This window comes from Bos javanicus, chromosome 8, assembly GCF_032452875.1.
Source record: "Bos javanicus breed banteng chromosome 8, ARS-OSU_banteng_1.0, whole genome shotgun sequence".
NCBI lineage: Eukaryota > Metazoa > Chordata > Mammalia > Artiodactyla > Bovidae > Bos > Bos javanicus.
In genome coordinates, this window is record NC_083875.1 from 75,957,040 (window position 1) to 75,971,641 (window position 14,602).

The following is a 14,602-nucleotide window of genomic DNA, read 5'->3' on the forward strand; positions in this document are numbered from 1 at the left end:
GCCATACTTAGTTACTCTGGAAGAATTTCTTTTAATATAGTAGTAGTCTAGGAAAACATTTTGGGGGACCTCAAGATTTTGACTAACAGTACTAAATTTTATAATTTTTAGAAAGGATAATCTAATTTCTCATAGAAATATGATAAGGAGGCTACATTTTCAAGCACCAGAGTTCCAGTCTTTTATGAAAATTTTTATAATCCTGTTTTATTCAAACATGCATTATATAACTGAGTGTGTGCTGTGTGTGCTTAGTTGCTTAGTCGTGTCTGACTCCTTGTGACCCCATGGACTATACCCTTCCAGGCTCTTTTGTCCTTGGGAATTCTCCAGGCAGGAATACTGGAGTGGGTTGACATGCCTTCCTCCAGGAGATCTTTCCAACCCGGGGATTGAACCCAGATCTCCCACATTGCAGGTGGTTTCTTTACTGTCTGAGTCACCAGGGAACCCCATATAACTATGTAATAAATACTAAAGCTTTCTAAAGTATATACAGATCTGGGAGATGAAACAGATAAAATGAAAAAGAAAAGAAACCACTTCTAACTTATGTCTGTTTTTTTATCCCATTCAATTCATCTTTTACAGTGCTGTCCTAGAGTCATTTTTCTAGAATACACATCTGGCCTTTTCTCTCTGTATGTATGGAAACCAACTGCAGTATTCTTGCCTACAAAATTCGATGGACAGAGGAGCCTGGCAGACTATGCCCATAGGATCGCATAGAGTCAGAGATGATTGAGTTACTGAGCATGCGTGTACAGCTTTCCCCTGAAACCCCTAAACATGGCCTCAGCCTGCCTTCATCCAGTCTCCTGTAGTCAATCCACCAGCATCTCACTGCTGCACCTGCAGCTCCTTATTCTGTGCATTGGTGCCTTCTTGCTGTTTCCTCTGCTCTAATCTACTCAGGGAATTCCTTAAGACAACACCTAGCCATAGTACCAGTATGTTGTAGGCTTTCAAAGTATACAGTTTATTGGATTTTTAAAAATTCACAAGGTCATACAGCCATCATCACCATCTAACTCCAGTTTATTTCATCAACTCCAAAAGAAATCTCATATCCATTAGCAGTCAGGCTCAATTCTACTCTACCACCCGTAACTGCCTTTTATTATTCCTGGATACACTTCAGAATACTGTATTGCATTTAGTTGTCATGTCTTCTTTATAGTTTCCTCCAGTATTTGATGATTTCTCCATCTTTCTTTGTTTTTCATGACAGTTTTGAAAAGAACTGGTCAGATATTTTGTAGGATGTCCCTCCATTTGGGTTTGTTTAATGTTTTTCTCATGATTAGAAGGGTTATGGGTTTTGGGGTAAGAGCATCACCAAGATGGGCTGCATTTCTCATCACATCTTATCAGGAGGTCATGATTTCAATGATTTGACACCAGTGATGTTAATCTTATTCACTTGATTAAGGTGTTTTCTGCCAGGTTTCTCTACTGTAAAGTTAGTATTTCTTCCTTGCCCTACTGTATTCCTAGGAAGTGAGTCATTCAGTCCAGCCCACACTCCAGGGGGAGGGGAACTAAACTCCACCTCCTTAATGGGATATACCTATATATATTATCTGGAGTGCTGCTGTAAGGAAGATTTGTCCCTTCCCTAATATTTTTTCACTCAATAATTTATACCAACATGCACTCATTTAAATTTATTTTTTACCTTGGTTTATCACCCAGTACTATAAATTGCTTTACATTTGGCCAGTAGGGGCTCTTTCAGGTTGGCTTCTATGGTGTTTGTTTTTGCTTTTTCTTTCAGGCACTGTAAGATGCTCCATGCTCATGCTGTATTTCACTCTCCCAGATCCAGTATCAAGTATTCCTCCAAATAGCCTTGATTCTTTTTATTAGAAAATGGTATTTTAGGAACTGCGTATTCTTGTTGCTATTAGGATGTGACTGCATTTGGGCTCCAGGTTTATTTTTGGCTGTGCTGGGCTTTCTCACCTTGCGGCGAGCAGGGACTATTCTCTAATTGAGGTGCACAGACTTCTTGTGGCAGTGGCTTCTCTCGTTGCAGAGCACGGGCTCTAGTAGTTGTGGCGCATGGTCTTATTTGGGGCTTCCCAGGTGGCACTAATGGTAAAGAATCTGCCTGCCAGTGCAGGAGTCATGGGTTCAATCCCTGGGTCAGGAAGATGGCCTGGAGAAGGAAATGGCAACCCACTTCAGTATTCTTGCCAGGAGAATCCCACGGACAGAGGATCCTGGCGGGCTGCAGTCCATGGAGTCACAAAGAGTTGGATACAACTGAGCACAGCACAGTACAGCACAGGCTTACTTGCCCTGCAGCATGTGGGATCTCCCTGGACCGGGGATTGAACTGGTGTCCCCTGCGTTACAAATAATGGCAGATTCTTAAACCAGTGGACCACCAGGAACACCCCCCCCCAGGAAACCTGCCCCCTTTTTAAAAATAAGCAGCTTTTTTTGTGATTTTAATGTACATATACTGTTCACCCATTTAAAGTACACAATTCAGCTGTTTCTAATATATTCATAAAATTTTGCAACCATAACCATAAACAATTTTAGAACATTTTCCTCATCCCAAAAGTTCATGCGTCTATTTCCTCCCAATTTACCCTAGGCAACCACTAATCTCTCGTTTCATAAATATGTGGTCTTTTGTGACTGTCTTACTTCACATAGCTAATGTTTTTGTGGTTCATCTACATTGTAGTATGTGTCAGTACTTCATTCCTCTTTTCCTCTGCAGGGAAGCTGAGTCCTAACAACTGGACCACCAGGGAACTTCTGTATGTCATTCCTTTTAATTGTCATATAATATGCTAGTGTATGGATATATAATGCCTTTTGTACATTCATTCCTCAGGTAATGGACACTTGGGGTTGTTCTACATTTTGTCTGTTATGCTGCTATGTACATTTCTGTACAAGTTCTTATGTAGTTCATTTCTCTTGGTCATATACCTGGTAGCGGATTTGCTCTGGCACAAGTTTATTCTTTCTAGGAACTGCTAGATTGTTTTTCAAAGTGACTACCATTTAGTATCCCCTTCAGCAATGTATAAAGCATTCTAATTTCATGACATCCTGGCCAACATTTTTTTTTTTATTATCTCTCTCTTTAACTATAGCCAGTAGTCAAATGATACCTCATTCTACTTTAAGAATGCACTTCCCTGATGGCTGATGATGATGAGTATCTCTTCATATGCATATTAGCCGTTTGTTTATATTCTTTGGAGAAATGTCTGTTCAGATACTGTGCCCATTTTTAAATTGAGTTCTTTCTCTTTATTACTGAGTTACAAGCATTCTTTATGTTTTCTAGGTATGTGTCCTTTATCAGATTTGCAAGTATTTACCTCCATTCTGTAGGTTGGTTGTCTTTTCATTTTCCTAATGATGGTTTTCATTCCTTCTGGTGTTCCTATTACATGTATCTCATACTTTTTGCATTTCCCACAGTCCTTGGATAGTCTGTTCTGGTCCATCCCACCCCAATTCTTTGTTCTCTTTGCTTTTCTGTTTTCAGGGATTCCATGCGTAATATCCTATAGTTCAGAGGGTTTTTTCCCTCAACCATGTCCAGTGTTAGAAAGCAGCCCATTAAGGCATTCTTCAGTGTTTTTATCTCTAGCATTTGACTTTGGTTCTTTCTTAGGATTTCCATCTCTCTGCTTATGTTGCCTATCTGTTTTTGCATACTGTCTACTTTGTCCATTGGAATCCTTAGAATATTAATCATAGTTGTTTTAAATTCTGATAATGCCTACATCCCTGTCATATCTGGTTGTGATAATTTGCTCTGTTTCTTCTTGTGTGATATATCCTTTTGTTATGCCTTGTAATTTTTTCTTGTAACTTAGCTGTGATATACTCTGTAAAGGAATATTCTGTAAGTATCTCAGTAATATAGTGGTGGGATGTGAGGCGAGGGGAAAGAGTTGTGTACTTCTGTGATTAGGTTTCAGCCTTTTAACGAGGCTTTGCCTCTGGACTATGAACTTTCAAGAGTTTCTCAATTTTTCTTTGCCCATGAGGTGGGATATTAGGGTTGGAGTTCTGTGTTTTTCTTCCCCTAGGTTAGTTATGCTTTGACAATAATCCTTCCAAGTTAGGTTCTAAGTAGTTTCTCCTGAGGGCAGGCCTGGTTAAAAGCAGAATCCTCTGGTGTATGTAAAAGGATTTAACTTCACTCCTTTGCGTGTGGATATCTAGTTGTCTCAGCATAATTTGTTGACAAGGCTTTTTCCGCATTGAATTGTCCTTATGTTATTACCAAACTGTCTTGATCACTATAGGTGTGTAGTATACTGGGGTTGGGAAGTATGAGTTGTCTCACTTTGTTTTTCTTTTTCAAGATTGTGTTAGCTATTCTGGATCCCCCAAGTACCAATTTTGCCATTTCTGTAAAGGAGGTAGTGAAAAAGTTGACTTAAAATTCAACATTGAAAACTAAGATCATGGCATCCAGTCCCATCACTTCATGGCAAATAGATAATAGATGGGGAAACAATGGAAACAGTGACAGACTTTATTTTCTTGGGCTCCAGCATCACTGCAGATGGTGACTGCAGCCATGAAATTAAAAGATGTGCTTGCTCCTTGGAAGAGAGGCTATGACCAACCTAGATAGCATATAAAAAGCAGAGACATTACTTTGCTGACAAAGGTCCACCTAGTCAAAGCTTTGGTTTTTCCAGTAGTCACGAATGGATGTGAGAGTTGGACTACAGAGAAAGCTGAGTGCTGAAGACTCGATGCTTTTGAACTGTGGTGCTGGAGAAGACTCTTCAGAGTCCCTTGGACTGCAAGAGATGAAACCAGTCAATCCCTAAAGGAAATTAACCCTGAATATTCATTGGAAGGACTGATTTTGAAGCTGAAACTCCAATACTTTGGCCACCTGATGTGACTAACTGATCCACTAGAAAAGACTCTGATGCTGGGAAAGATTGAAGACTAGAGAAGAAGGGATGACAGAGGATGAGATGGTTGGATGGCATCACTGACTCATTGGACATGAGTTTGAGCAAGCTCCGGGAGTTGGTGATGGACGGGAAGCCTAGTGTGCTGCAGTCCATGGGGTTGCAAATAGTCAGACACAATTGAGCAACTGAACTGAAAAGAAGGTAGCAGAGATTTCCATACAGTCATGTTGAATGTGTAGATCAACTTGGGCAGGATTACCATCTTAAGAATATTAAAGCTTGCAATCCATGAACATGTGTGTGTGTGTATTTGCTCAGGCGTCTCCAGCCCTTTGTGACCCCGTGGACTGTAGCCCGCCAAGCTCCTCTGTCCATGGAATTTTCCAGGCAAGAATACTGGAGTGGGTTGCTATTTTCTTCTCTAAGGGAACTTCCCGACCCAGGCATCAAATTCATGTCTCCTGGGTCGCCTACATTGGCAGGCAGATTCTTTATCACTGTGCCATCTGGGAAACTACATGAACATGGATATTTAATATTTACTTAAGTCTTTAATTTCTTTTAAAAATGTTTTGTACTTTTTAGAGTGTGAGTTTTGCACACATTTTTGTTAAAGATTTTTTTGTTTTTATGTGAACCATTTTTAAAGTCTTTATTCTGGGTTTTTTGTTTATTTTTTAAGTATTTTGGGTTTTTTGGCCATGAGGCACATGGGATCTTACCTCCTCCATCAGGGATTGAACCCACACCCCCTGCATTGGAGGGTGAAGTCTTAACCACTGGACTGCCAGGGAAGTCCCAAGTTTTATACTTCTTGTTATTAAATTCATTCCTAAGTATTTATTATTTTTGTTGCTATTATAAATAGAATTTTCTTAATTTGATTTTGTTCAGGGATGCTGTATAGAAATATAATTGATGCTGATATTATAAATTTCATCTTGCAACTTTACTGATTTGCTATTCTAATATATTTATATTCTTTTGATTTTTTTGTATACAGGATTGTGTAGTTTACAAATAGAAATAACTTTGCTTCTTACTTTCTAACCAAGATGCCTTTTATTTCATTTGCTTGCCAGTTGCCCTGGCTAGCATCTCCTATACAGTGTTGAATACACGTGATCAGAGTGGACATTCCTGTATAATTTCTGAAATTCCTTAACCATTAAGTATAATATTAGTTGCAGTTTTGTTTACTAGATGTCCTTTGTTAAAGCAAGGAATTTCCCTTGTATTTCTAGTTTGTTGGGTATTTTCAGTCATGAAGGGGTGTTGAATTTTTGGAGTTATTTTCTATAATCAACATCATATAACTATACAGTTCAATTATTTATTGGTATAGAAATTACTTCTTTGTGTTCTTTAGTAGATTTATAATTATTATGCTGTGTATTTTTTAAATTTAATTTATTTATTTTTGACTGTGATGGCTCTTCACATCCAAATCACATTGGAATTTTCTCTAGTTGTGGGGAGTGGGGGCTACTCTCTAGTTGCTATGTGCATTGCAGTATCTTATCTTGTTGTGGAGCACAGGCTCTAGGGCATGTTGCCTTCAATAGTTGTGGCCAGTGGGCTAAGTAGTTGTAGCTCCCAGGCTCTAGAGCACAGGCTCAATAGTTGTGGCGTATAGACTTAATTTCTTCATGCTGTGTGGGATCTTCTCAGATCAGGGATCAAACTCATGTCTCCTGCATTGGCAGGCAGATTCTTTACCACTGAGCCACCAGGGAAGCTCTTTTTTAAATTGGGAGGAAAAAGTTATAAACAAAAGGAACATTTATTGTATCTTCTGTATCTATCCTGTACTAAATATTTATTTGTGCCCTTCCTTCATCTTGTTTCACATGGTAGTCAGTGTCCTTTCCTTTCAGCCTAAAGGACTCCCTTTAGCATTTCTTGCAGGTGACGTCTGCTTGTCATCATCTGCTAGTTCTCAGTTTTTGTTTACCTAGGAATGTTTTAATTTGCCTGTTTGAGTTTTGAGGAACAGTTTTGCTGGATATAGAATTCTCAATTGACAGATTTTGTTCTTTGTACTTTGAATGTTATTCCACTGCCTTCTGGCTTCCTAGTTTCTGGTGAGACAGCGTCTGTTTGTCAAAGGATTCTGTTTGATGGATCGTTTCTTTCTTGCTGCTTTTAAGATTCATTCTTTAGTTTTGAACAGTTTGATTATGATATATAGATAGATAGATAGATAGATGTGTATCTCTCTGAGTTTTTTCTCTTGGGAGTTTGTTGAGCTTTTGATTGGTAGAGTCATTGTTTTAATCAAATTTGGCAAATTTTTGGCCATTATTTCATTAAATGCTCTTTTTGCCTCTTTTGTTTCCTCTTCTGAGACTCTTAATATGTATATATTGATAACCTGGTGTCCCATAGGTCTCTGTTAGTTGCTTTTTATTTCTCTTAACTCAGACTGGTTAATCTAAACAGAGCTTGCTTCAGTTTCACTGATTCTTTTTTCTGTTTCATCAAATCTGCTGTTCAGCCTATCTAGCAGATTTTTAAAATTTCAGTTATTGTATTTTGCAGCTTTGTGGTTTATATTTGGTTCTTTTCCTCCAATGCTTTTTTTTTTGCTTGTTTTTTACAGTTTCTTCATGCTGATATGCTGAAAGATTTTCCATATACATTTCCTTATTTCTTTAGCCACGGTTTCTTTTAGTCTTTGAAATATATTTAATACAGCTGATTTAAAGTCTTTTTTCTAATAAATATTTTGACCTTCCAGTTTCTGTTGGTTGCTGTTTTTACCCTTTGTATGTGCCATACTTTCTTTTCATGTTTTGTAATATTTTGTTGAAAACTGGATGCTTAAAATAATATATTGTGGCAACAAGATTTTGGTTGTTGTTGTTTGTTGTAGTTGCTTCCTTATGTAATGACTTTTCTGACCTAATTCTGAAACGTCTGTGTTTTTGGTTGTGTGTGGCCAGTAAAGTCTTCACTTGGTTAGCTTAGTGGTCACCCAGTGATTGGGCAGAAGTTTCCCTTATTAAGTGAAATGCAATTATATTCCTGGAATCAACAAACCTCCTTGGCATTTTAGAGGAGCTCTGTGTGCATTTGGGGGCATGCCTTTAACACTCAGCTAGGTAGTTGCAAATTCAGTCTAGCCCTCACTTCCTGCTCGTGCAGATCTCAGGTTCACCAGAGATGCTAGTTGAAGGCCATCTAATGACCTCTCGTGACTTTTCTGAGCGTATGCATAGCTGAGGCATATTCATGGCCCTATACATTGGCCTGATCTTCTAGTTAGAAATTGGTCAGAGATTTTCAAAGCCATACAGGCATTTCATATCCCACCCTTTCCTATTAAAATAGTTGTTGAATCTGTTTGACCTGCTGAGTCCCTGGTGGCTCAGATGGTAAAGAATCCACCTGCAATGTAGGAGACTTGGGTTTGATCCCTGGGTTGGGACAATCTTCTGGAGATCTTTTAACTAGAGCAAGTTAAAATACCACAAAGTTTACTATAAAAACCAGTTCAGCTATTTTCCTTGAATAGATCCTCCCTGAATTGCTACAAGCCTCACATGATTTTGTAGATTTTGAAGAAGTTGATTCTTAAAATTTTTGCTATTTTTCTCATTGCTTTTATTGAAGACAGAAGTTTTGAGGATCCTTACTGCCATTTTCACTGCTTATCCTCAGCTGTACTCTCAGCTTGTCCTTTCATTCCCGTCCTCATTCCCTTTTACTGGTACAGTTAGATGAGACTTTGTTTGAATTTATTCATATTTGAAATGTGGGATTCTACTGAGCACATTCACTGTAACTGTATTTACAATAGCAAAAGAGTGCAAAACCAATATGTTCCAAAATAAGGAAATAGGTTTTTTAAAATGGTTCGTCTATACATCCATATGATGGAAACATCTTGCAAATACTAACAATCATACATACAAAGGAAAATGTTTATGATATAATACAGATGGAAAGAAACAGTATAAATACAATAATTGAAAATAAGCTTTGTAAAAAAAAATAAGCATACTTGAGCATGAAAAACTCCTGGAAGAGCCGTATCAAAATGATAGCATTTGTTACTCCTTGGTGGTAGGTAAATGGTGTTAAGTAAAACAAATTATCTTTGTTCTATATTATACCATAGGTCATATTAATTGTTACTAATATAAAATGCAGCCATTAATGTGACACATATTAAACTTATTCATGTTTATTCAATTAAAAATTATATAACTGTTGAGCATTGGCAATTTAACATAAATTTTTATAAATATTTAAAGAGATAGTTGTAAAAACATGCTGATAACCCTAGCATTGGGGCTAACAAAATATATATGAACTATTTTAATCTCCAGAATTTATGGTGTAGAAAGATGTTCAGTTTCATTGGAGTATATTAGGATGAATTGTTAGGCAGATAAGTAACCTGTAGTCTTACTTATTAGCATTTCATTTTTTTTCTTTTTAGGCGCATATTAAATTTCCTATTGACTACCCATATTCACCACCTACCTTCAGATTCTTGACCAAAATGTGGCACCCCAACATTTATGAGGTAAGAGATGTCTATCATGAATTTCTTTGAAGATTTGACTTTTTGATACTGTCCTTTAAAATACCTCCATAGCTCAGTATACTGTGGTGACAAAGAACTATTCGTGGCTTTTATTATACCAGTGTATATTATGGTTAGGGCTTTCCAGGTGTCTCAGTGGTAAAGAATCCTCCTGCCAGGACAGGGGACTCAGGAGCCACAAGTTCAATCTCTGGGTTGGGAAGTTCCCCTGCAGTAGGAAATGGCAATCCACTCCAGTATTCCTGCCTGGAGAATTCCATGGACAGAGGAACCTGCCGGTCTACTGTCCATGGGGTTGCAAAGAGCTGGACATGACTGAGCACACACTGTTCCATATTACGGTTAATTTAAGATTGAGACTTTAACCAGCTTTGCTGCTCATTGTTAAGATTATAATTCCTATGTGTTAACACTTACATTTTTTAAAATTTAGTAAAGTTATACAAATTTATTTGTGTACCTGTTCCCTAGCTTCACAGACTCTAGCTTCACAATTTGTCACTTTGATCAGAGATTCAGCTTTTGGGTGAAGGGAGTGGGAATCATTTGTACTGGTCTCCTTTAAGGAGTTGCTGCATACCAGTTGAGTCTCTTCTGAAATAAATTAAAGGTTAGGGTCTTCTGTTGGACAAGTGCACATGCCTGGGAAAACAATTTCTAGCTTTTTTGATGAAATGTACTTAGCTTTGTGCTAAGTTTTAAGGATCCTGAAATGATTCCTTATGTTTCTTGGGGTATATGTCAAGGCCCACTGATAAATCCTTTGAGTTTACTCCTTTACCATTCTGTAGTCTGTTTCATTACAGTAGGGCTCTGAAGTTGTAGCTGAGGCCCAAGCATTAAATTTGTTTTTTAAAATTTGCAACTTTAGTAATATAGTTTTGGGGGGGGTGGTTTGGTCACGTGTATATTGGCAAGCTCCTGTGCTCCAGAAATAGAGCTATAAGGCCTTTACTTATTCTATAGTGCTGAATTTTGGATCTCAATCTATATAAAGAACACCTTGGAGCAGCATTATTGTTTTTCACAATCTGCTTTTTTCTGTAAGTCATTATCTTCATTTTTCTTTTCTTAAAACAGGACAGAGAGTGCTCAAAAGGTGATAGATTGTAGCATTTCCAGAAATAAGCTCTCAGAATATTGTTTTCTTTAGTATCTTTAGTATTCGACATAACCATAATACAAACAACATTGAATGTGTTATACCATTCTGTATGACAAAGTTATCCTGTTGCAGGAGAGAGACTATAGAAACATTTCACTCACTGTTTCATAAGTTAAAACTGAGTTCAGTTAATACCGAAATATTTTTGTATCTGTCTCCATTTAATAATCAGAAATTCTTGCCTTCAAAACTAGGTGGTATATATAGGCTTTAGATAATAAAAGAGAAATGAAAACAACATTGAATGTGTCATACTGTTTATGTAACAAATATATACCTTGTCTTGCCACTGAGAATGCATTCATGTTAGAGCCACACGCTTGCCTGTTTCCATCTCATTTATCTAATTCTCAAACTTTTGTCAAAAAAGAAAAAAAAATGCATGATAAAGGAACCAAAGCTTTTTCAGAAGAAAGTGTAGGTAGATATAGTCCCCTTTCCATTGCTTTTTCACCACTTAGGTAGGCAATCTGGAGAAGGCAATAGCACCCCACTCCAGTACTCTTGGCTAGAAAAGCCCATGGATGGAAGAGCTTGGTAAGCTGCAGTCCATGGGGTCGCTAAGAGTCGGACCTGACTGAGCGACTTCACTTTCACTTTTCACTTTCATGCATTGGAGAAGGAAATGGCAACCCACTCCAGTGTTCTTGCCTGGAGAATCCCAGGGATGGGGGAGCCTGGTGGGCTTCCGTCTATGGGGTCTCATAGAGTCGGACACAACTGAAGCGACTTAGCAGCAGCAGCAGCAGCAGGTAGGCAGTCTAGTTCTGTCTCTTAAGATTTAGCATTGGATCATTATTTTTAGAAATATTTTTCATATTCATAAAAATTTTAGCAGTAAAATAATGTATGCATATCTTATGAATATGCAGTTGTTTACCATGCTGTATAAGTTGTTTGTAAACAAGTGTTAGGATAGTTAAGCATTAAATTTGATGTAATCAAATGAGTCACAAGAGACTTTTGCTCACATTTGTTAATTTACTTTGCTACATTCTGGAAAGGTATCAGAATTGAACTTGGGGGCCCAAGTATGTATTTGTGATTTTAGACATTAGAGCTCATGGTTCTTAGCCAAAGGGATGGGATATTCTTGGAGATTGCTCTCTACTCATCCATCTATGTTGTCACCTAGAAACACAACAGACCTCATTGTCAAATTATTCTAGTCACCAAATTGTTTACTACAGAATTATTTTTAATAGAACTGGGGTTGAAATGGGGGAATAGTGACAACAATATCAACAGCAACAAAACAATACTAAAGCAAAAGCCTACTCAAATGCTAAAATATATGAATTGATGAGTTTTTTATGTATTAACTTTGTGAGCATTAAAAATATCGTAAGGACTATTTTTAGTAGAAAATAGTTTATCAGGTTTTTAAAAACTAGAGCTTTGGTACAGTTTTGTTAAATACATTCACAGATATTACTGTAGCCCCCAAATTTATAAATAAACTGCTGTGTTATCAATTGCAACATTTCTTTTATCATTGCCACATTTGTGAAATTTATAAATACCAAGGGGAAACTTGGAGAACAAAAGAAATTTAATATGAACTTGTCAGCAATGACCATGCTGCACAGTTGACTCCTTTTTACTTTATATAATATGTTGAGTGATCTCAGTAACAGTTTGCCTGGTTACATGTGTTGTGTGTGTTCAGAAGTAGATAACCAGTGAAGCCCATTTGCTTCACAAATCATGTATTCAAATGAAGTTTTTGTACACAAACTCTTCAGTATGAACTTCACAGCTATGGCAACTCAAAATCTCACTGCTCTTAGTATTTATTATTCATTTTACTTCTCAGAACTGCCTTTCTCAAAGCTTAGAACTTCTCCCTCCCCCCTCCTTTTTTTTTTTTTTTTAAAGATTTATTTATTTTTGGCTGTGGTGGGTCTTTGTTGTTGGCACCTAGACTTTCTCTAGTTGCAACAGGCAGTGGCTACTTTTTGTTGTGATGCGCAGGCTCCTCACTGGGGTGGCTTCTCCAGCTTCAGTAGTTGTGGCTTGCAGGCTCTAGTGCACTGGCTCAGTAGTTGTGGCTTATGGGCTCAGTTGCTTCACAGAATGTGGAATTTTCCCGGCCCGGGGATCAAACCCTTGTCACCTCCTCATAACCTGCAAATATTTCCTCTCATATGTATCGATTGTTTTTTTTCCATTTTCTTTGATAATGTCCTTTGCACAAAAGTGCTTAATTTTGATGGAGAGATCTAGTTTATCTTGTTTATGTATGCTTTTGGTGTCATACCTAAAAGTCCATTGCTAAATCCAAGGTCATGAAGATTTTAAACACACACATAGACAGAAACAGACACACTTTTATAAAAAGACTTTATGATTTAGGCTCTTGGATCTTTGTTCCATTTTGAGTTAATTTTGTATATGGTATGAGGTAGGAGTTCAACTTCATTCTTTTGGAAATCCAGTCCCAGCATCATTTGCTAAAGAGACTGTTCTTTCCCCATTGGATGAGCTTACCATCTTATCAGAAATCAATTGGTCATGTTGTATGAATCTGTGTAGACTCATTTCTGTTGCCTTGATCTATATATCTGTCATGCCAGTCCTAAACTGTCTTATTCTCTGTAGCTCTATAGTAAGTTTTGAAATCAGGAAGTATGAATCCTTCAACTTTATTATTATTTTCCAAGATTGTTTTGGCTTTTGTGAGTCCCTTAAATTTCCTTATAAATTTTATGGGCAGTTTGTCAGTTTCTACAAAAAGGGAAGCTAGGGTTTTGATTGGGATTGGATTGAATCTGTAGATCATACTGGGGAATATTGCCAACATTAAGTCTTCCTACCCATGAATATAGACTGTTTTTCTTTTTTTTTTAAGGTCGTCTTTAATTTCTTTGAGCAGTGTTTTGTAATTTTCTTTGTACAGGACTTTCACCTCCCTGGTTAGATTTATTGCTAAGATGTTTTATTCTTTTAGAGGCCATTGTAAATGGAATTTTTTGCTTAACTTGTTTTTTAGATTGTTCATCACCAGTGTGTAAAAATGAAACTGATTAAAAAATTTTTGTTTTATTTATTTTTGCCATGCTACAAGGCTTGTGAAATCTTAGTTCCCTTACCAGGGATTGAACCCAGGTCCTAGGCAGTGAAAGTGCAGAGTCCTAACCTTTGTCCATGGGATTTTTCAGGCAAGAGTACTGGAGTGGGTTCCCATGCCCTCCTCCAGAGATGCCTCCACTGAAATTTCAAAAATCCCAAAATGAACTGATTTGAGTGTTGATCTTGTATCCTACAACTTTGTTGAATTGATTATCTCTAGTAATTTTCTTGTGAGTTCTTTGGAATTTTCTTTGACTTTTACAATAGAAATGGATTTACTTCTTCCTTTTCAATTTGTATACTTGCAGAATTTTTCTTACTTGCTCTGGCTACTACTTCCAGTACATTGTAAATAGCAGTGGTAAAAGTGGGTGCCCTTTGTCTTATTTCTGATCTTAGGAAAGTTTTCACCATTGAGGATGTTAGCTGTGGGTTGGTTTTTTGTTTTCTTAAATTTATCATCTTAATATAACTCCCTTTTACAGTTTTAAGATAGCTGGGAAGTATGGTTTTCTGAGTGTGTTTATTGTGAGTGAGTGTTGGGTCTTGTCAAGTGCTTTGCCTGAATCAGTTGAGATACCCATCTTTTTTTTTTTTTTTTAATGGAAACAAGGGCATTTTGTTTATTCTTAACCATATTTTTATTCCAAGTTAAATCCAGCAGGTGAAACTGATTGCTCTCTTCCAGTGATCTGGGCTCAAAAGACAAACACAACTGCTCACGTCTTCATTGAATTCACTGATGATGAGACTTTTACTGGAACTGTCCATCCTGCTGTTGCTCTTTTAGGGTTGTTGTAAAATTGGTGCTATTGTTTAGTCACTGAGTTGTGTCCGACTCTTGCGACCCCATGGACTGTAGCCCTCCAGGCTCCTTTGTCCATGAGATTT

The 14,602-nt window shown here is 37.4% G+C and overlaps 1 protein-coding gene across 1 annotated transcript in view; it reads left to right on the top strand.

The window, feature by feature from the left end:
• Positions 1-14,602, top strand: part of UBE2R2 (ubiquitin conjugating enzyme E2 R2) — a 97,226-nt gene that overhangs the window by 60,645 nt on the left and 21,979 nt on the right. Inside the window, exon 2 of the mRNA XM_061425950.1 lies at positions 9,367-9,453. Coding sequence (XP_061281934.1) covers positions 9,367-9,453 — 87 coding nt within the window. The remainder of the gene's footprint in view (positions 1-9,366; positions 9,454-14,602) is intronic.